The following is a 22536-nucleotide window of genomic DNA, read 5'->3' as shown; positions in this document are numbered from 1 at the left end:
ACCAATATCGGAAACCCACACCCTGCCACAAATACAGCAATCTCCCGATAAATATACACACCAGACACCTTGTTTGTGGAGAAACATTGGTGCAGGTTTATTTGCATAATGAAATATGCCCACATGGTGGGTCAACTTACGGGCGATCCAAGGGCAGGCAGCGGAGACACGCCTAAGCTGCCCTGCCCACCCGAAGAGCCAAGTTGCACGTGGCTCTAACCAATCGGTGCTCATCAATTTTGGGGGGTTACCCCTTATCACCTCTGGACTGCCAGAGGAAGCTTGGCACAAAGAGAACACCAGGTGGGCGAGGGAGGTACATATACCTGGTTCCCCTGCCCACTGGCGCACCGGAAATGACGCAGGCCGCGTCCACCCTTAGAGCGTCCCAAACACTAGGGGGGTAGTCATGTGCCATCCTGTGGCACTAAGGCGGGCGCCCTCTTATGTGGGCCGCTGGCAGCCGCATTTGTCCGCCAAGCAGCAGAAGCACAGGAAGGCTGCTATTTTCACATGTACGCCAGACAGTAAGACACACCTTTTAAAGGCTTCTGCATTTTCTTATCCTTTCTCCGATAACACAGGTAAGGCGGCTAAATTACCATGCCCGCCAAACAGCGACACAGGAAAGGTGACTGTTTTCATGTGTCCGCCAAGTAGCACTCCAGGAAGGCCATGAACATTTACAGTGCCTTCATGCACATGGCATCATAACACCAATGCAGGCAGGGAGACTACAATCATATGCTATCAAATTAGTAAACATGCACGTCTGGCAAGCAGAAAGATCGGTCAGGTGGTGATGTAATGTGTACTCGAGTAATAACCAGGGCATCTGTAATTATGTGGCAGGAGAAGGCCAAATTATACTGCAGGTTTGATAAAATTATGGAGCAAGAAAAGTCAAATTTTGTGGCATAATGTGGTACTTTTTGTAATAGTATTACATAATTATTTCGTAATTTTTTTAACTTGGTAACACTGAGCATTGGTTGAACCTCATTACAGCCTGTTTAACACCAAAGTATAGCAATAAGCAAAAGAAGGGTGACCAATCCAGCTTTTCAAAGGGCCTTCTTTTCCATTGTTAGTAACTTTTGGACTGTTTGAGCGAGAAGGATTTGTTTTTTTGCTAAAATCGGCATATTATGTAGTAGATGATGGATCGTGTGGCAAATGCAGTAAATATATAATTATGTGAAAATCACAGCTGCCATGCCACACAATCACAAAATTCCAGTGGCCATGGTAATAACACAGTTAAGGTGGCTATATTCTCGTTATCTCTGAGTAGGAACATAGGCAGTAAAGCTATGTTCACATGGCCAGTGTTTAGGACAGGCTGAAAAGTTGCCTTCCATGTTACACAAGCTGCAGTACAAGCTAGGTGGCTGTATTGACTTCTTATCGAAACAGCTATACTAACATAGCAGAAACAGAGTCTGATGTCTTGCTCCAAGATCTGTTTACCTGTCCTGATCGCTTGTACTTAGCCAGTTTACTAAGAAAGGGAAGGAGCCTGCCAACCCAGCAGAAGGAATATCTCTCCAGTAGGAGCAAGTTGCAGTATGGCCCGGTGTCTGTGGGACATCGAGAAGCAGACAACTGAGGAGAACTATCTGTGTACCCTGTTGTCTGTGTGCCTGTAATATATTTGCTTTGGTTCCTGGCAGGAACCGTGAAGATCGAGACTGTGATTGCCGAAACCAAGTCCGGCCTGTCATCGTTAGTCAGTAAATCATCCTGGGAGTGTTTGCATCGTGCCCAGAGAATCTACCCGTGCATGGCAGCATCGTACCCAGAGAGCCGGCCTTTGCCTGGCCCCCGTGCCCAAAGATTTTGCCTGCGTGTAGCGCCCATCATGCCCAGAGAACAGGCCTGTGTGTTGTTGCATCAGGGCAGAGAAATCAGTCTGTGGGAGACTGTACTGCTGGCCAATACAGAGCCTCCATTACCTACGTGGTGATCAGCATTTACCCACAAATCTCATCAAGACCCCCAGTCAACTGTGACATCCTGCGGAGGTCCAATTGGAATTGCGACAAACTAGGACTGCAGCATCTGCATCCGCCTGGCAGGTGATACAGCAGCCGGCACAGAGCATACGGATAAAGATGCTGGCAAGTGGGCCACCTCTCAGGAGTCAAAGAAGGCAAGCACACTAAGGAGGATCAGCTACTGGGTTCTTTACATTTACTATAGTTTCCACTGCTTTCTTCCCTTCGCACCAGTTAAGCCCTGAAACCACATCTTCACTATGTAGTGCTGGATCTGTGCCAGGTGTCCTCCGACCTCTACCTCACTGTCCATTTGTGCAAATCATTGCAATATATATGTAGAAATATATCTCATAATATTTTTATTATCATCTAGTTCCTAAAAATTTACATAGAGCAACAACGTCACAGCATCAATTTTATCATGAATGTATATTCTTCAAGCACCTGGATAAGCCTGTAACACATTCAATAGCTCCATAGGCCCTTATTCATGACTCTATACATCAATGTGCAGCTTCCTTACAAATCTCTTAAAGTCCGTTGATCCTGCCAACATTTGATGTATTTTTTGAACAGCCACGCGAGATGTATATGGAAATCTCCAGAGACGCAGTGATCCATGACATGTGCCCATCCCGCTTGACTAGGCCGATTTTTGTTTTTCTTCCATTTACTGGCTATGTTGCATTAATAAATACTTGATGATGCAATTGGAGTGCAGAGGAGAGATCCTCATTGTGTGAATGGAGAACCACACAACACAAGACTTCAGGAGGAAAGTGTGTGTGTGTTTGTGCTTGTTAGTGTGAGGTTGTGTGTGGGGAGGTTTTGTGGGTGTGTGTGGAGGGGTTTGTGTGTGTGTTATTAATAGAGAAGACTTGATGCACTTTTTCCTCTCAATGTCTAGAGTCTGTGTTCCCTGTATCACTAGTAAATCCTCTGAATAGGGTTCTTTGTCTACAGCTTCATTTTTCACATGTCCAGGGACTGCTCCGTCATCCTAACTCTAAAAGCAAGATGGCCTACGTCTGAAATTTTTATTTATGGGAATCATCTTGGAGCACCTGCACAATATGTCAATGTTTATGGCCTGGCTTTCACCTTCACCACGTTCCCAGAGGAAGCTTACTTTGCCCCAAATAATCAAATGCTACTCAAGGAGATGCCTTATTAAACATCAAACCGTTATTTTCAAGTTTTGAAGTGTTTACTCTTTTAGTATTCCAGTCCTAAAGATGACAACGTAAACACAAGGCGAAACTTCTATGCAAAGCCGCAGCTGGGATATGATCTGCAGTACTCCATGGTGGGTGGGTTGTGACATGGATGGAAAAAAAAGGTTGTTCTGTATGTGCTGGTCTGCTGTTGTCACTTCGGATAGTGAAGCTGTATTTAGTTACGAGTCTGTTTTTGTCCCTCAGATGAGATCCTGCAGACTGAGGCCTCTGAGGACCTGGACCTCCTGTTTGACTATGCAGAGGAAGAGCCTATCTCCCCAACACACTGCCCATTGCCAGATAACGAACTAGCACTCTTTGATCCTTGCTGTAAAGATGGTAAGAAAGCTTCTTTCTTGCTCATTTTAACTCCTCTTGTAGATAGGCACTCCAATAGCATGTTACAGGTATGTGATCATGTGGTGGCGGGGTCTACTACGCCCGAACACTCCACTAGCTGTGAATTTCCCTCCTCATTTGAAGTGGAATGCAAGCATTACCAATGGGTTCCATTGGTTAATTTGATCAATTATTTAAGTGTTGGATAATTTACATTTTTGGTAGGTGGTTAATTGATGGAGTATTCCAGACTTTGTCTCCCAGGGCACATAATGTTGGAATAGAGTAGTGCATTACCTATGACACTCCTATTATTCAGACAGTAAAGCTCCCACACAATGAAAAATTTCCTAGCTAACGTAACGGAAAGTTTCAATTCTATTAAGGACTAGGAGGCGAGGATTATGCCTTCTTTCTTCACTTTATTGACATAGAAGCAAGAAAGATAACACAAACTCCATTTCCCATGATCCAATGGGAAAGGGTAGTCAAAGCTAAACAGTCTTTTTAACCAATCAAAACCAAGAACAATGTCCAGTCACTGTCGTCCAGCAGTTCTAAAGCCTCTTGCCAGTGTTCTTTCCTCCTCTTTCGAAGCGCGGAGACGGCCCCAAATTTGCTCTTCAGGCGTCCTGTTTGGTGGAATACGAACCTGAAAAGAGCAGAGAGAAGTTACCGGAGGTACTACCCCATTACCCTGCAAGGAAAACGTGAGGTAAGTACTGGCATATGAACATCAATCATCAAACGTGAAGACAGAGTAAATTGATACTTACTACTGTACGGGGAGGGGACTCCTCCAGGAGCAATGGGCGGGATAATCCTCACCTCCTAGTCCTTAATAGAATTGAAACTTTCTGTTACGTTAGCTAGGACATTTTTCATTCTATGTCAGGACAGGAGGCGAGGATTATGCTTGTTCAAAGCTTGTCCACAACCATATGAGCCATATCAAGAATGGGTTTGAAGTAAAACCTCTTAAAGGTGGAGTCAGAAGACCAGTCAGCAGCATTAACCACATCGCTGCTGTGGTTATTTTTCCCCTGTGCTGGAAAGCTTTGATCCCCACTGTTCATGACGAGCTCAGCTCGTCATCAGCACAGCTCAACTGTGCCTCATGACGAGCTGAGCTCGTCATGAGCATGGAAGGGGTTAAGTATATCTTCCAGGCGGGCCCCCAAGGCAAAAGCTTTGGAAGCCGTGGCACCTCTCGCTGAGTGCGCTCCAAACTGACTGAGACTGATGCCTGCTTCCTGCATCACCCACCTAACCCATCTGACGATGGTAGGAGAAGAGACTGCCTTGAAAGCTTATGCAAAACAATCAGCAATTGCCTTTCCCCCGGAGTTCGAAGCTCCTCCGTCATCTCTTCATAGGCCTTGAGGCAACGAACGACACAGAGCTTAGGAGAATCCGGGCATTCCGGGTAGGATATGACTCTAGTGTGACACTTAGTGCGTCTGAGCAGAGTGAAAGTAACCCCGTTAGGAGTGTAGACCCGACCAGTAATGTCCAGGGCGTGGAAATCCGGCACCCTTCAGCAGGATATCAGGCACAAGAGCATTGCTAACTTATCCAATAACTCCTTCCTGGATAGGAACCTATTAGGCTGCCAGGATAGAAAAAGATTCAGAACCAAATTAACGTCCCACAACGTGGAATAGCGTGGTTCTGGGGGTACAGAAAGACGAATACCCTGTAACAGTCTGCAGACTGTTGGATGCTCCCCCACGGGGAACCATTGACTGGGACATGACCCGAGGAGATGGCTGATCCAAAGGTATTCATCGACCGATAGACCAAACCATTCAAGGCCAAACGGGCCCAAAAATTCACCACATGGACCACTTCCGCGACCAAGTGATCTACACCCCGTCACACACCCCAATGGGACCATCTGCCCCAAGCGGATCTGTACCGCTTGACTGTACTGTCCGCCCAAGCCTTAGAGATGAGGATTTCAGCTTCTCTCGAAAGGCCAGGGGTTTGCCATCTGCCCCTGAAATCTTCCACGCCATGAGTGACAAGGAGCTCGTCACTACTAATGGGTGAGGGTCCCCGTTCGGGTCCGTCAGAAGAGTAGGAAACCGTGGGAGTAGGATTGGAAAATCCCATGAAAGTTCCAAAAGAACTGGAAACCACACTTGAGACCTACAGAGCGGAGTGAATATGATCATGTCCGCAGCCCACCTGCGGACTTGAGTGGTTGTCCACGTGATTATCGCGAAGGGGGGAAAGGCATACCCCCGTTCTGTGCTCCAATCCTGGAGAAAAGCGTCCGTGGCCACCGCTAGTGGATCCGGTCACAAACTACAAAACCACGGGAGCTGATGATCCAGCCTGGAGGCAAAGAGGTCGATCGTGCAAGGTCTCCACATGTCGCGGAGAGTCGCAAAGACCTCCTGGTCCAGTCTCCACAGACTGGAGTACCTGAAATGATGGGAATGATAATCCACATTATCCCGACCTGGCAGATACTCCGCCGTCACCGAGACCTGACTGTCCAGGCAATACTGCCAGAAGCTCGCCGCGAGGTCTGAAAGATCCTTTGATCTGGTGCCGCCAAGGTGATTTATTTAACGGACTGCTGATACGTTGTCTATTTTTAAAAGGACGCAAGACTGCACCGAATCTTTCGTCCAACACCGCACGGCCAAGGAACCCGCCAGAAGTTCCAAACAGTTTATATGTAACTTCTGTTCTTCGGGAGACCACAATCCTCCCGTAGAGAGGCCGCCGCAGCGGGCGCCCCAACTAAGCCTGCTGGCATCTGACTCTATGACCAGGTCTGGAGCCGACCCGAAGATCGCCCTGCCGTTCCCGGCCTCCATATGCTCCAACCACCATAGGATTTCTGCCTTGTCCTCTACAGATAAGTCCACCATGTGCGAGTAAGGGTAACCCTTCCTGAGAAAGAAAGCCTTGAGGCGTTGGAGGGCCCTGTAGTGCAGAGGGCCCGGAAAGATGGCCTGAATTGAGGCTGACAGAAGGCCCACCACCCGCACCAACTGCCGCAGGGAAACCTGTGGCTTGGCCAGGACGCGTTGCAGCTCGTGACACATTTTTGTCACTTTCCTGGTTGGAAGGCTGAGAGTGGAGGACACGGAGTCGATGATGAACCCCAAGAATGTAATTGTTAGGGTTGGGAGTAACAACGATTTCTTATCATTGATCACAAAGCCCAGCTCCTGCAGGAGGGACACAGCCATCTGCAGCTGTTCCAACAATTGACGGGGGCAAGAGGACATCAGAAGAATGTCGTCTAGATCATCCTGACCCCTCGAGCTCTTAGAAATTCCACCGCTGGCTTGAGCACCTTGGTGAAGCACCAGGGTGCTGAAGAAAGCCTGGAAGGGAGAGCCGTGAACTCGAAAATCTGTTGCCGCCAAAGGAACTGGAGGAAACGGCGGTGGGGCGGAAAGATCAGTATCACCAGGTAAGTGTCTGTGAGTTCCAATCGGACCATCTAATCCGAGGGACGAAGAACGTCCAGCAGGAGGTGAATGCCCTCCATTTTGAAATGGCGGTATACCAACCATTCGTTGAATTCGCTCAGGTTGATCACCGGTCTCTTGCCGCCATAGGTCTTGTCGACCAAAAAGATATTGCTGAGAAACCCCTGTGGGTGACGCGACGCGGGAAGAATGGCTCCCTTGTGGAGGAGAGAGGGAACTTCCTTGTCCACCAGGGACGCATCTTGGGCGGAAAAATGAACAGGACGTGTTGCCACCTTTTGCACGGGGGCCCCAACAAACTATATATGGAAACCCCTCACAGTTTGTAGAACCCAAGCATCCTGAATAATGGCCAACCAGGCCTGGTAACAACCTGCCAACCGCCCTCCTATGCCTCGAGGGGAACAAGGGAGAACACTCACTGTAGTTAGGGTTAGATGCGCCTTTTCTGAAGCCTCTGCCTTTTCCACATCGACCACGCGTGGGGTAGAAATTGCCAAACTTGGACTGGTCCTGGTAGGTTCCGGAGCCTCTTTGGTTGTCTGCTGATTCTGACGACCGGTCGAGCGGCCCCTGCCTCAATCGCCCCCCCCGAAAAACACAAGGGAATACTTTTTTAATGGTAGACTGGGCCCTGTCTAAGGAAGTAAATGTATTTACAAATTTACCTAATTCTTTTATGAATGGCTCCCCAAACAATCCACCTTGAGCGGCGGCACCGGCCTCCGAATCCGCTAGGTCTCCTAGTTTCGGATCGATTTTTATCAGGAGGGACTGGCGGCGCTCTGTGGATAGGACACAGTTAGCGTTACCTAGAAAAATGATTACTCGCTGCGCCCAACCAGATAAAGTCTCAGGGGAGATAAGTGAGCCAGAAGCCTTGGCCTCTTCGGCCATGTCTAAAATCTTGGTGGCCGGCCCGAGGGCGTCCAGGAGCTTATCCTGGCACGCCCTCCAGGATCTGTCTATTCCCTTTTTAGGGTCTCATATGAATTTCTGCAGAAATGTCGACATCCGAGGGTCAATGTCGGGAGTGAGAGCCACCTTTCCCTCCAAGGAGGGGGTTGGACACTCCACCCAAAGGCAATTGCGAGCCTCTTTTTCGAGAGGGCGGCGTATGTGCTCCGCAACATACGAGGCCACTTTTTCGGATGGGAACCATTCAGAGGATTGGGGATGAACAATTTCATTGGGGTCTAGCATATCAGATTGCGGCGTGGTAGTCCGAGCATCTTTGGGCGGGCGGGATGGGAGCCATGGCCAGGACGGGTTGGAAGCGGGATCAGGGTCTCCCGAGGAATTGGGGTGAGCCGGAGGGAGTGTCGGAATAGGAGGTTTAGGAACTGCGGTAGAACCGGAAGGTTGACTATCCAAGAACGTTTTCTTTAAACGTTCAAAGGCATCCACGTCCACACCCGGTTCTCTAGGACGTTTGGCAGGAGGGGAAGACCTGGGATCTTGGGTGGAAGTGGACGGCGCTTGGGAGGTGGCTGCCACCCTATGCTCCAGGCGTTTGAATTCCTGTTCAATCTGGTGTGAAAACCTATTCTCAAGGGGCGAAATAGCCAAATCTACTGCCTTATAAATAGAGGTGTCAACTGCCTCATAAAAGGCGTCCCCCCAGGCCATGTCTGCCAAGGGGTCTTGCTCCTCTTGGTATTCATCATCGTAATACTCCATCATAACTGTGGACAATAGAAAACCTGTAGGAGACTTTTCAAAATGCCCCCTGATCTAGGGAGAATATATATATATATATAGATCAATATAAGCCACTGGGTGTCCGTGTTAAATTTGGGCGGTTGGAAACCTGCAATTTGTGGGGTTCTAGCCCCAAGGGGACCACTGCTGGCCAACCAGAATACAATGCACACTGTGTCCCCTCAGGGAACCCACTGGTCCAGGAAGTCCCCTTTTAAGGTGGCCACAGGGCTGGTACAAGACCTTCAAGAGGCATTCTGAGGGGGAGTACAGACTTGGTGATCAAAAGGGGCGCTCAGAGAACCAAGCGTGACAAAAAGATACTCAGCAGCGCTGAAAATATAGGCGCTGCGGGCTACAGACCAAATCAGGCGTTGTCCTCGGACCAGCTCCTGTCAGAAGTCGCGCGCGCCGTAAGCCCGTTTCCATAGAGGCTCGGGCAGTGCGACGTGACTTCAAGGCGACACCCCGCGGTAGTAGGTCGTCACCGCAACGCCAGCAGTACGTCGCGTAGAGACGGAGAAACCATCTCCGCGGCTAAGGGGAAACAAATAAGCCAAGCGCTGGGAGGTGCTAAACCAAAACCCAGCGAGGCGGCGCTCTCACAGACCAACGCGGACGCCCTTGCACTAAAGACCAAAACGGACCACGAGTAAAGCGCACCGAAAGCCTGACAACAAAGGCAGCCGATCCTAAGTGAACGACTGCCCGATACTCGTTGCGCGCACACACCCCCTGATCACCATTCAAACGAGCAAAACTCACTTCAATAAAGCGCACTAAGCGCCCACATTATCAACAAAGGATTATAGCATTAAGCAAAGCATGAAATAATAAAAACAGACAAAGTACACAGCAGAGAAAAACTGAAGGGCACTTATCTGGCTGCGTAGCAGCAAAGAAAGAGGAGGAAAGAACACTGGCAAGAGGCTTTAGAACTGCTGGACGACTGTGATTGGACATTGTTCTTGGTTTTGATTGGTTAAAAAGACTGTTTTACTTTGACTACCCTTTCCCATTAGATCATGGGAAATGTAGTTTGTGTTATCTTTCTTGCTGCTATGTCAATAAAGTGAAGAAAGAAGGCATAATCCTCGCCTCCTGTCCTGACATAAAATTCCTGGTAATTGGCCATTTATGGACACCTCTGCAGCCTAAATCTCACCTAGAGAAGGGGGAGGGGATAGAAATGAGTTGCAAACAAATATGTGTGGGATAAGATGCACATGTAAACATCAAGGTTCCACACCCAGGTGCCTCTCACTTGCACCTGTTCTTCTACTCAGATAGTGAAAGTTGTCTTCAAGACCTTCAAAGCAAAGAGTATTGTGTAGTGCATTCTAAGGAAAACAATACATTTGAAAAAACTGAGAAAAAATCCTGAAAGCTGTTGTTAGAAAAATAATTACAAAATGGAATTAATACCTTTTACATTTGTCAAAACAAGAATTCATAACCTTTTTTTTTTTTAAATGTATTATATTTTTGTCAAAGGTTATTTTATTGAGAAAAGAAACACAGAAAATAGTGACAATCTCGCACAGCGTCCCTCACAGAGGGATAAGCAAAGCAGGTGGGGGCTCTGAAAGCCGCGGGCCGTTCGAGCATTAGGATCAATAGGGCGCTAAGGTATGCAGGCACCACAGATGCAGCCCAGGCTCGGTGCAATCTGGCAATGTCACAAACGGGCGTGGAGTCTCTTTCAGCCGCCAAAAACCATAACCAACGGAAGTCCTTATGGGCTAGTAGCCAGGAGCCCCCATCACCGGCATGGCACTTATGTCATAAACAAATACAAAACAGAAAACTTCCCCACCCGGTGATGGCGTCCCTCCACATTTACACTCATTCAGACGTCAGTCTTCACACCTGGAAGAGGTGTAAGCTCCGCAACGTAGGCGGACACACCGCTGACGGCAGTCCCCTAGATAAGAACCGAACCAGCGGACCCCATCGAAAGGCAAAGTTTTTAAAGTCACCCAGAAAGACCTCAGCCCTGCGTTCCAAGCTTAACAATCTCCAAAGCCGCGCATGCCACAGCGAAATTGTCGGGGCCTCCCTCTTTTTCCACGCCGCCGCCAGGGTGGTCTTCGCCGCCCCCAGGCACAACCAGAGGATTTTCTTATCCGCCCGAGTCTGGTGTTACAGCAAGGGATCACGGAGGCCCAGCAACACGTGCGCCATTGAAGTGACCACGGGGTAGCCCAGGATGTCTTTAATGTGGGAGAGAATCTCCTCCCAGTAGGGGCGGATAGCGGGGCAATCCCACCAGATGTGGTGGAAGTCACCCAACAAGCCACAACCTCGCCAACATCTGTCGGAAGTGCCCGGAAACACTCGATGTAACTTAGCGGGAGTGAGGTACCAATCCATCATCGTCTTGATATGGGCCTCACGAAGTTCTATGGAGTGGTTGTGTTTCGCTAAGTCTCTCCACAGTTGTGACCATTCGACCTCCGAGATCTCGCGGTCCAACAACTCTTCCCAGAGGCCCATGTATCGTGGTCTGGGGGCGATCGCTGTCGCCAACAGGTGACGGTATAAGAAGGAAATGGCCCCTCGCATACCGGTGGCTCGGGAAATGAAGGTCTCGAAAGGGCTAAGCGCTCTAGTAGCTGCATCTCGAACTGCGGGGGAGAGTGCCCAGTGTAGGAGCTGGGCATGATGATATCGCTCCGACGGCAGGACCCTATAGTCCCGTTGGCAGTTAGCAAATGTGAGAGGTGCATCTCCATGAAACAAGTGAGTAAGGGCGAAGCAACCCCCCTTCCTCCACTCATCAAAGGGACCCTCAAGTAGGGCCGGAGGAAAAACCGGGTTGAAATGGATTGGCGTAAAGGGAGAGGGAAACGTCGTCCATCTCTCATCCCCGGCAATCGAGTCCCACACCTTCAAGGTGGTGCTGGTGGGGGTGCTAATGTACGCATTCTTCGGCCTGTCTCCCCTGGGCTTCCAAGCCAAATCCCATATCGACCTCCCTGCCACACTCCTGTCCATATGCAGCCAATGTTTTTCCGACATTGGCTGAGACCATTCCACCAACTCCCTGACCTGTGCCGCCTTGTAATAGAGAAGGACATCCGGGAGGCCAACCCCCCCTCCCCTCTCGGCTGTCGCAGAGCGGTGAAGGAAAAGCGAGCCCGACCACCTTGCCAGATAAAGCGGAGCATAAGCGACTTAACCTTACGAAAGAAATCCGTGTCCACGACAATAGGTAGTGCCTGGAAGAGGTAAAGCAGCTTGGGGAGGAGGGTCATTTTGATCGCGTGTATCCTTCCCAACCACGAGATGTATAGAGGCAACCAGCGCCTCAGATCTGAGCGGATAGACGCCAGCAGGGGGGGGAAATTGGCAGCGTACAGCTTCGCCACTGTGGGAATGAGGTGGACTCCCAGATATAGAAGGGAAGACATGGTCCACTGCAATGGGGACAGTGGCGAAGGCGGTCCACCTCCGCCACGGGGAGCGTGAGGTTCAGAATAACAGACTTGTGGTAATTGACCTTAAAGCCCGCCACCGCCTCAAAGTGTGCTAGCTCGATCTGAACCTGGGGAGTGGAAGTCGCGGGGTCCGAAAGGGAAAGCAGGACATCGTCTGCGAATAGAGCGATTTTGTGCTGCTCGCCCGTGAATGGAAGGCCTTGGATGCCTTGGTGGTCCCGTATCGCATTCGCCAGTGGTTCAATACTAAGAGCGAAGAGCAGGGGAGAGAGTGGGCACCCCTGCCTCGTGCCGCGAGAGTGGGGGAAGAAGGCAGATAGATGCCCGTTGATCGAGACCCTAGAACGGGGACAACTGTAGTTTGCTCCAATCATGGAGAGGAATCCGGGTGAGAAGCCAAAGGCTGTCAGGGTCTGGAACAAGAATCCCCAGTCCACCCGGTCAAAGGCTTTTTCCGCATCCAACCCCACTAGGACCACAGGGATGCGAAAACGGTTAGCCTTTTCAATGAGGTGGACTACCCGGCGCATGTTATCGTGGGTCTGGCGCCCTTTAATGAAACCAGATTGGTCTGGGTGGATGAGGGCAGGCATGAGGTCCTGTAGCCGGGACGCCAGTATAGTGGAGTAGAGTTTGGCATTGAGGTTTAGCAGAGCTATAGGTCTATATGAGGCACAGCGGGTGGGGTCTTTCCCCAACTTGGGGAGGATTGATATAACCGCCTCCGCCATGGAGCCCGTGGTCGTACCTGACTCCGCCATGGCGTTGAAGAGGAGTACTAACGAATCACTAACCTCCGCAGCAAAGGTCTGGTAGAAGAGTGCTGTATAGCCGTCTGCCCCGGGTGCCTTGTTGGGCTTCAAGTTCTTAATGGCCGACAGGACCTCCTCCCTAGTGATAGGAGCCTCAAGTAACCCATTCCACTCGGGGGAGACGCGAGGTAGCTGGAGCGCAGCAAGATAGTCACGCTGGGCCCCCGAGTCCAGATTGTCCCCCGCGTACAGCGCCGCGTAAAACTCCCCAAAGAGTTCTGCCTTGACTTCATCGCGATGTTGCAGCTTCCCTGCGGAGTCCCGAATGCCCCCGATGTATTCCTTCTCCCGCTTGGCTCTCAATTGGCGCGCCAGATGCCTACCAATCTTGTTGCCTTGCGAATAAGAAAGCCGGCGAAGTTTATGAAGAGTGAATTCCGCTCTGTTGCTATAGTGGTTCCTGAGCTTACCCCGGACCGCCGTCAACTCGCGAAGCGTTTGTCTAGTGGGATTTTGTTTATGAGTCTGTTCCAAACGGCCCAGCTCAGCCTCCAGGCCTTCCCGTTCCTCACGCCGTAGTTTATTAAGAGCCGCATTGAGGGCCAGGCAGCTACCTCTGATCGACGCCTTAAATGCATCCCAGGTAACAAAGATCGAGGTATCCTCTACAGGGTTGAGGTAAAAAAAGTCTCGAATTGCCGCCCGCAGAGCCTTACAGGATGGGTCATCTCTGACCAGCGAGGCCGGGAAATACCACTTACGAGTCCCAGAGGAGTCCGGGGCCCAGTTCATACACAGGGTCTGCAGGCTATGATCAGAGACCGACAGGGGAAAGATCGAGGCATCCCTTAGTGAACCCCGAAGGGACTGGCCCAGGAACCCGTAATCTAAACGGGAATAGGTGTGGTGGACATGAGAGTAATAGGTGTAGTCTTTCACCATAGGATGCAGGGCTCGCCACCCGTCAATCAGTCCCAGATCGGTGAATCTCCTACGAGTCTCAGCCGAAAAGAGTCACGCGTCAGCCCTATGGGGGCGAGAGCAGTCAAGATCGCGATCCCACACCAGGTTAAAGTCCCCGAGCACGAAGAGCGCCCCCTCGACAAAGTCCTCCAGAGTAGACAGCAGGTCCTGGAGGAACCTATTTTGTCCCGCATTTGGGGCGTACAACACCAGAAAGGTGCACAGTTTGCCACGGAGCATACCCTTAACCAGGACCCACCTACCCTCCTTATCACTTCGGAGCCCCAATGGTTGAAACCGTACTGCAGAGCTGAACAGAAGGGCCACCCCCCTATGTTTAGTAAGGGCAGAAGACCTGTAAATAAGCGGATAGTTCCTATGCTTAAGACGTGACTCATCCTTCCTCGCTAAATGTGTCTCCTGGAGACCCACCACATTCAAGCTATGGTCAACAATATATTTCCACACTTTCTGTCTCTTTTGAGGGGAGTTTAACCCCTTCACATTCCAAGTTCCCACAGTGATCGGCATCTTATGCAGACTACCCCACCCGTCTCAGCAACCCCCAAACTCCAAAGTAGTAGATACCACTTCATCCAACATTCCTGACCCCCATTCCCCTCCGACTTCCTCTCAGGACCCACCAGCGGGCCCCCCCATCCCGAGAGTCCCTCCCGGCACCCCAGCGCACCTCCACCCATTCAACCGCAGAGCTCCTAGCACCCACACCAGTCACAGAACATATCGGCCATCCACCCAGGGAAAATCGAACCCTCCCAGAGTAGAATACTGAACCCACTGCGCACTGCCACACACATTCACGCCACCACCACCCCTCCCCCGCCCCCCCTCCCTCCACCCCCTTCTCCCAGCCCCCCCCCTGTCTTTACCCCAGGACCGGAGAGCCTCAACCGGAGTGCCTCCCCTGCCCTCAACAACAACGAAAAGAAACAGCAGAAGAAGAAGAAGAACATAGCGAGTCACCATGAAGGAGTTCACAGGAACCCCTGGGGAACGGCGGGCGAGGGTCAAGGTGGTGACCCGCCTGTTCCCCGGACTGGGTCGTCTTCTCCAAAAGTACAAAGGAACCACAGTACCTGAACGGAGGGGGGCGGTCCCCCCGCCGCCTATTAGCCTTCCCCTCACAATCACGCCGCACCGGAGCTCTCTGGACTTTGCGACTCCGTCGCGCTCGCCACCGAGGCCACAGCTCCATTCCTCTCCTGTTGGCTGGCCGAATGATCCGGTCTACTCTGCGTCAATGGACGCCCCACTCTATGCCAAGATGAAGAGCGCCGCTGTCCACGCGTTGGAGAATGCTCAGCGCCAGGGGGGGAGGCCGCGTCATCCATGCCCAAAAGTTCTTTGGCCGCCTGCAAAGAGCGGACCTGGACCAGTCTATTCTGCCACCTAAAGATGAGGCGGAAGGGATGCCCCCAAGAGTACGCCACCCCACGGTCTCAGAGAAACGATGTCACCGGTTTGAAATTGCGTCTTTTCTGCAGCGTCGACGCAGCCAGATCTTGGAAAAGCTGGGGGCGGTGTTCTCTAAATTGCAGATCCGGGATACCTCTCGCCTTCCGAAGGATACGTTCTTTGAGTTGAAAATCGTGGATGCAAACCAAAATGTCCGGTGGAGGACTCCCCGTACCTCTCGGCAGCCCGACCCTGTGCACCCTATCCATTCTGACTTCACGAAGGTCTTCCTCCTCCAGGACCTGTAGAAAGAGCGCTTCCACGTATCCACGCAGGTCACCTGCCTCTCCTCCCCACGGCACCGCGCGAATGCGAATGTTATTCCGCCGGGAGCGGTTTTCTAGATCTTCTGCGTGCGCCTGAAGATCCAGGTTCTGTTCTGTCAGCCATAGCACATCCTGCTGAAGCTGGTGCACATCTTCTGCCAGGCCCAGGTCGTGTTCCCCTAATGTCGCGACTCTTTCGGCAATGCCGTCCACATCGCTCCTAACCTCCCTAAGGTCGGAGGCGAGCTGGGACCGGAGTTCTGAGATGTTCTCCTTGATGGCGGTGAAAAGCTCCAGCATGAAAGCCTTGGTGGCTGGTGCTTCATCATCCCGCAGCCGGGGAGACGAGCTAGTGCCAGGGGAACCCGCCGCCTGCGTCCCCTTCGCGGGCCCCTCCTTGCCTGGCTTGTCTTTGCGAGTCCGTTGAGCCATCGAGGTCTGCTCCACACCTCATCCACTAGCTCAACAACCGAGGGCGCGCTGTCCCAAAGGGTACTTCCACAGAGGTCAGCCTCTCTTCCGCTCCTCCGCCTGTCCGGGCCCCAGGCACCAGCCTTCCACCTCTCGGAAATAGTGTCCCCCACCACACTGTGCCCCACTGCCTCCGGTCCGAGGGCACTCCAAGGGGTCCTACCAGGCCTCTTCGGGCGTGTGCTCAGTCCCAACCTCGCTCCACCCCTGGGCTGCAGCCACAGGGAAGCTCCCTCGTCGTGTCCCGAGTCTTCAAGGGCGCTCTGCCAAACCTCAATGCCCTTCCGCTTACAAGGGCCCAACCGGGAGAGTGGCGGTCCTCAGGAGCCAAGGTACACCCCCAACAGCTCACCCTCAATCTCTCTGCCCAGTGGGGCCTGCAGGCCACGGCTCGGTTCAGGGTGTTCCCCAGATAGGGCCAGTTCTCTAAAGGCAGGCCCGCTTCCCCCGCCTCCAGCCGCCGCCTCTTGTGACGAGCACTGTAGAAAGTTCGAGTATAGGCCTCGAGCCCCAGCCTCAATTGCTCGAGGCGCCCGGTAGGCAATGGGCTCCCCTCACTCACCACCTCCGCTCCAGAGTCTCCGGCGCGCCTCCGTTCAACGTGGAACTGGGCCGCACCACCATGCGCAGGGCTCCGATCTGCTCCCCAGGTGGCAAATTTCACCGCTGTGCGGCCGGTCGCAGCCACTCCGCCTGCGCCCTACGCAAGGTCCCGGCTCCGCCTCTCCGTCTCGGCACAGGCCGCTGCTGCGGCAGCGGGGCTTCTCCGGCACCTCCGGAGCCGCGGGAAACAGCAGATCTCCTCAGAAGAGCTCAGTGGAGTCGCGGCAGGGCAGGCGGACGTTCAAAAAGCCTCGGGGAAGGCGCTGGTCAAGGCGTTGAGATTGCGGCGGCGGAGGGACTGAAAGCACGTCCTACGCCGTCGGCATCTTGGACACGCCCCCCCATAACCGTTTTTAATTATAGTGCATTTTGCTTAGTCTGTAGGAGTGGCTGTTTTTTATGGAATACAGTATCTTCTTTTTAATGGAAGGAGGGGATTTTTATTATATGGGAAAGGCAGGAACCTGGAGGGCATAAAAAGTATTGGGGGTGGAATAGTGCGATCCTTTTTTAAGTAACATTTTTAATTATTTTGTTGTAGAGGAAGTGGTCAAGGCATCGAGCTTGCAGTGGTCAGACGTGGACATGTGTCCACTGTTTTAAGTTCCAATCTATCACATAAAGGAAAGATAAGGTATATACAACCTCATTATACCTTCCCAAACCACTTTGTCACACAAACATGCAATACAGGTCCACTCAGTAAAACAAGCATTTGCAATGCAATAGGTCTCACAGTTACGCAAGTTTGAGCGATTGGCATTGTAGATGGCTATGCCTTTTATTTTGGTTTTTAAAACATAAATAAAAAGACATTGTCATATACAATGTCAATAGCTTAAACTCTCGTAAATGCGAGACCTATTGCATTGCAAATGCTTGTTCATATGTATTTTAAAGGCACTATAGATACACGGACCACCAGGTGACTTCTGACCCGACAGGAATTATGAGCTATGTTAATAACTTCACATAGTTATTTTTATAAAGGGGACAGTCTTCATTGAGCCCTTATTATTCTAGACATATATTTTGTTTGTATTTATTTTGAAGGCACCATAAATATAGGAACTCCGAGGTGCTTCTAACCCTTCTGGGTTCACAATACATACCAACAATTACCAAAGTCTTAACTAAAAATAGTCATTCATCTATGGGGTGCAGATTATCTTGTGCTATTTTAGACACCTAAGTCATGGGGCAGCACTGTGACTCCCATTGTATTTGATGTGTCTTAGTACAGCCAGCTAGTTGCCAAGCCTGCACCTGTTATGTGTAATTCTTTGTCTTTGTATATGTGGTGACAATAACCTTTTGCTGACACAATTCTCACTGACACTAGAGCCATCCGCAGTCATGCTAAGGGTCGCCATTTCTACATTACAGGCCATAGTTGTTACCTTGTATCCTTAGCCAGATTAGGGTCTTTGTCGCATCACAGTTTGATCAGATGTGAGTGTGACCTGTCCCTGTTTCAATCTTCGATTATCAATGAGCACCACACAACCATCCTGAATATGTTACAACTCTTTTGTATCTGTTCATGTTACCTTTTTCCTTGGGTTACGAGGGAGGTTGACATAACACAACTATAAGCTGACCGTGCGGTGGCCGCACGATAAACATAACATTAATGCAAATTCCCGGCCTCAGTGTGTGCATGTGTCATCGTGACGCGTCCCTGTGCATTTACATTCCACACATTGTGTCACATTCTTGGCAGCCTCTGGGGTGAGTCCCTGGATTCACACCAGAGCTGCATCTTTCATTTCATCGACCTGGTAGGATACAAGGCACCTTAGTGGGCTGACTCCAGCCGTCATTACAAGTGAACCCGAACTCTATTTGTTGATGAATAGTAATTTTGTAGCAACTTGAGCCCTATATTAGCAGTGTTGTCATGAGTGTGAGGGTCGATTTGGTATGCAGGATCACTTGCAATTTTCGTATCCGATATAGTAGACTGAAGTATTTCAATCAGAATACGTTTGGAAACCACACTTCTGATGCAAGTTAGTTTACATACTGAAAAACTTTGCTCTGCATAGTGGAGAGGAGTTTTTTCTCTTGTTCCTGTTCGTCAACATCAAGTTGGTGAGTGCGAGCGACGAAAATCCACCTTCCAGTGAGATTCTTCCTCGTTTGCGATTGTCAACATCAAGTTGGCAAGCGCAAGCATGGATAATCAACCCCCCGGTGAGATTTCTCAACGTAGGCAGTCAGATTTCTCATTGCGAGTGATCACGTATGCTCGCGACCGCTCACGTTGAGAAACTGTCCACTCGTGTTGAGAAAGCTGCCGCTCGATTAAAAATCTACTTGAGCAACAGAAAGGAAGCAGTGCCGGCTTGCGCTGTGCATGGTGCTGTTCGCGATAATTGCAAAATGCAAACAAGCACCTGGCACTGAAAATCACTGCGAACAGCATTTAACCACGCACTCTGCCGCTTGTGGAGCTTTGCGTAGCACTGCAGAGTTTTTGGGGCAATTCGCGGAGTTCCTCGTAGTAGAACTCCACAAACTCTGCCCAAGCTTAGTCGTTAGCAGGCTTTCCCAGTTCTGGATTAAATCCTGTGGAGGCCCCTAGGCAGTCGAAATTTCGGGCTCCCCCTCGCTTATTACCTCCTAATACCCAATGCACCAGATTTATTTTTTACAAACTGACAACTGTCAGAAGATGAGTTTTTAAGAGACAAACTTTTATGTGAATCTGATGTCTGTGGTTTATGTACTTTAAGTTTTAAATGGGTACATTACATTTATACAGTATTTTCTTCATAGAGTCTTTAATGTAAAGTTTTCGTTTCTTTGAGTTGATTAATTTTTTCTTTCTTTTGGAAACCATATTTAAGAAAGCTTGATAGCAATTTTCTTTCGAGATCAAATCAATATTATTTTGCCCCATTGACGCGCTGCCCCTAAAAGGAGTGGGGCCCACATGCCTTTGCCTATTTGATAATCCGGAATTGGGCTTTCCTATGAAGGGACAATAGGGGAGCAGAAAGGGTCTCTTCTGGGGATGATAGGTGCATGTGCAGGCATTGAGCCTGAGACTAGGGAAATTGGTATAGCATGGAGTCAAAAAATGATGATGTTGTGCACATTTCTATTCCAGAAAGTGCTGCATCTGCCTCTTTCCACGAAGAAGAACTGGCATCCCTGGTGGTGAGCTCTGAACTACTAAACAACCTTCAGCTCGGGGTGGCAGCCAAGAATGCACTTTGGGACGAGCAGCTCAATCCTGAGTCAGAGACTCCAAATTCAGAACCTCAAGAGCCAGGCAGTTATCTGACTCGAGCCACTGAACAGATTAAGCTGGCCCTGCAAAAGGAGGGTGAAGAGGACTATGTAGGTGCAATCCAGAGCTACAGGGATGGAGTGGACCTTCTTCTGAAAGGCGTACAAGGTGAGTGACCAAGTGTAGACGTGATTTTGTGTTCAAAGTACTAGGGAATCCTAACACAAATAAATGTTAATTTGTTTGATCACCAGTAGAGATTATCACAAATAGAGAAATAGACAAATACGCTTTAAACCTTAATGAAATGCAACCCTGAGCATCAGGCAGGAATTGACTAATATGTGTATTTACTTACATGATGGGTCTTCTTTTGCACTATCAAAGGCTGATCCTTTGGTGTATACTGGATTCCCCCCGCATCAGAAGGCATTGGACCACACTGGATCCTCTGATGAGAGCATTCTCCTCAACCGAGCACCCAGTGGTCCCACTACTAGCAAACGCAAGCATAGAAAGGAAAGCTCTGCCTTTTTCCTCAATTTAGATAACAATTTTGTGAAGGGATATCATGAACCATGTCCTTTACTGATATGAGGACATTTCCTCAAATACCTTCTTGCTTCAATGCTGCTCCTCGAAAGGGTCACCAAACTCGCCAAAGGCCTTTTCAGCTTCGAGAGATAAAACAACAGAGTCCATACAAGTCCACTATATACCAGTTAATCTAGTATCCTGTGGAGATCGTCCCATTTTGGCCTCATGTTCCTGAAACCCTTGCTGTAAATTACTCATGTATGACATATACGGGTACCCAATTTTCCTAATTTACAAGTTACTACCATATTAAAATAACCTTCTCAACTTCCACACTTTCATCAAGGATGTTAAATTCTCTTCCTAAAAACTCCATCTGGTCATGACCGGGATAACTAAAAATAATCCATCCTTGCGATAAATTTTAAATCTTTCTCTTTCTAATGTACCCTCTGATGATGCCTCCTGCATCATTTTTTATTCTGACTAAAGGCACAGAATACCTGTCCTACTAGTCCTAAAATTTCTTTCTGGTCGCCTGTTGGGAGAAGAGGGCATGTCTATGCTATCAAATATCTCTGCTGGATCAGCATTTTGGTGGGGTAGTTAAAGCTTTTTACGTAACCAGACTCAATCTTGTGAATCTCTAGAGGATAGCATCTTTTAAAGAACGATTGTTTTTTTCCTGTTATACTATCTTCCTCTTTCCCTCCCTCTGCTATTTCCCTGTTGCTTTAGTTTTGTCTTTCTCTATACACTCTTTATTAATTTCGCTAGCATTTTCCTTGTCTGTCAATTTTCTATTCTTATTTCCCTTCCTTTTTCTGCATCTTTTGCCAGCATTGTTTGTTTTCCTCCGACTCTGTCCCCATTTTTTACTGCTCTCCTACCGCACTAGCTGTGCACACCACAACCCTTAGCTGAACCTGTCTGCCCCATATATCTAAAAATATAACTCCAATAAACCTTTACTCTTTCCTGAACTGTTTCTTTTTTATTATCCCTCCCCAGGTGATACCAACGCAGCCCGAAAAGAAGTCGTCAAAAACAAAATGGCTGAATACCTGAAGCATGCTGAAGGTCTTTACCAGCTACACTTGAAGGAGAATCAATCCTGATTGATGGGCTAAGGACCCATGTGATGTCATCCCTCGGGGTCAGCAAGGCTGAACCAGTCTGGCTGTTATCAAAGCACAGCCACTCCATTGTTAACTGGGGGTGGAGATAACTCCTCCTAGTTTTGTGATGTTGAGGGAACCACCTCTTGTCAGCCCTGCTGTTGGCCAATCTCACAGGTTAGGATTGTTTTTTACCAGATGGCAATCATTACTTGGTGCCATCTGCGAAAAGCACAATAGGTGGGTTTGCGTTAACACCTACGAAGACACTTTTGCCAATGTATGCCTTCCTTCTGTAGATCGTAGACTAAACGTCAAATCTTCAGGCAGAATATGCCAATCAGATAAGGGGCCATTTATGAAAAGTTCTTGTATTGGAGTTAAAGGCATACGGAAAGTTTGAGCTGGCCCAGACTAGGCCACTCTGTTGGCAGATGCCCGTGTCTGCTGCTGTGTTGGGAAATGCCTTCGCAAGTGGCTAGCCCATGGGATGCTTTTCTTTGCCTCTCTGTTATGAGATGTTGAGGCGAGATTCTGTACTGGTGAAATCCCAGTGCGAGTTGCTATAATATTGTTCATCCGGCTCCTTGAATAAGGACGCTTCTAAACAGAAGTTTCAGTTATTGTGATACTTAACAAGACTAATGTCAAATCGATAAACTTGTCTATTTGTGTTTTACGTGTCTTTGCTTTTTCTTTCTATTCACTCTTTTGATGAAAGGAATATAAAACACACAAACAATTTACACATATGAATTGATTGCTGAACTTTAGGACAAAACATATTTATGCACACAAACCCATGTCTGCAAAATTAACTGTTTTGTAGTGCTGGCCTCAGTTCAAATTTCTCAAAACAAATTGTTCATAAGTTTGCCACGACTCTCACTCTTTGAGCTGTTGGGCATAGTGTACTTTTTGAGAACCCTTTCCAAGAAAACTTCAATACAACCTTCATGA

General features: G+C 49.4%; 1 protein-coding gene across 2 annotated transcripts in view; it reads left to right on the top strand.

Annotated features, from left to right (window-relative positions):
• The window catches only part of SNX15 (sorting nexin 15), a 99913-nt gene extending 77663 nt beyond the window's left edge, over positions 1 to 22250 (top strand). For both annotated transcript variants that reach the window (XM_086938153.1, XM_086938152.1), the window contains exons 6-8: positions 3422 to 3556; positions 19799 to 20089; positions 21470 to 22250. In XM_086938153.1, the coding sequence (XP_086794279.1) occupies positions 3422 to 3556; positions 19799 to 20089; positions 21470 to 21576 (533 nt within the window). In that variant the 3' untranslated portion in view covers positions 21577 to 22250. The remainder of the gene's footprint in view (positions 1 to 3421; positions 3557 to 19798; positions 20090 to 21469) is intronic.
• Positions 22251 to 22536: the final 286 nt, after the last annotated feature.

Source organism: Lissotriton vulgaris, chromosome 9 (genome assembly GCF_964263255.1).
Source record: "Lissotriton vulgaris chromosome 9, aLisVul1.2, whole genome shotgun sequence".
Taxonomy (NCBI): domain Eukaryota; kingdom Metazoa; phylum Chordata; class Amphibia; order Caudata; family Salamandridae; genus Lissotriton; species Lissotriton vulgaris.
The sequence above is the reverse complement of the archived record's forward strand: the minus strand, read 5'-3'. Positions and strand labels throughout refer to the sequence as shown.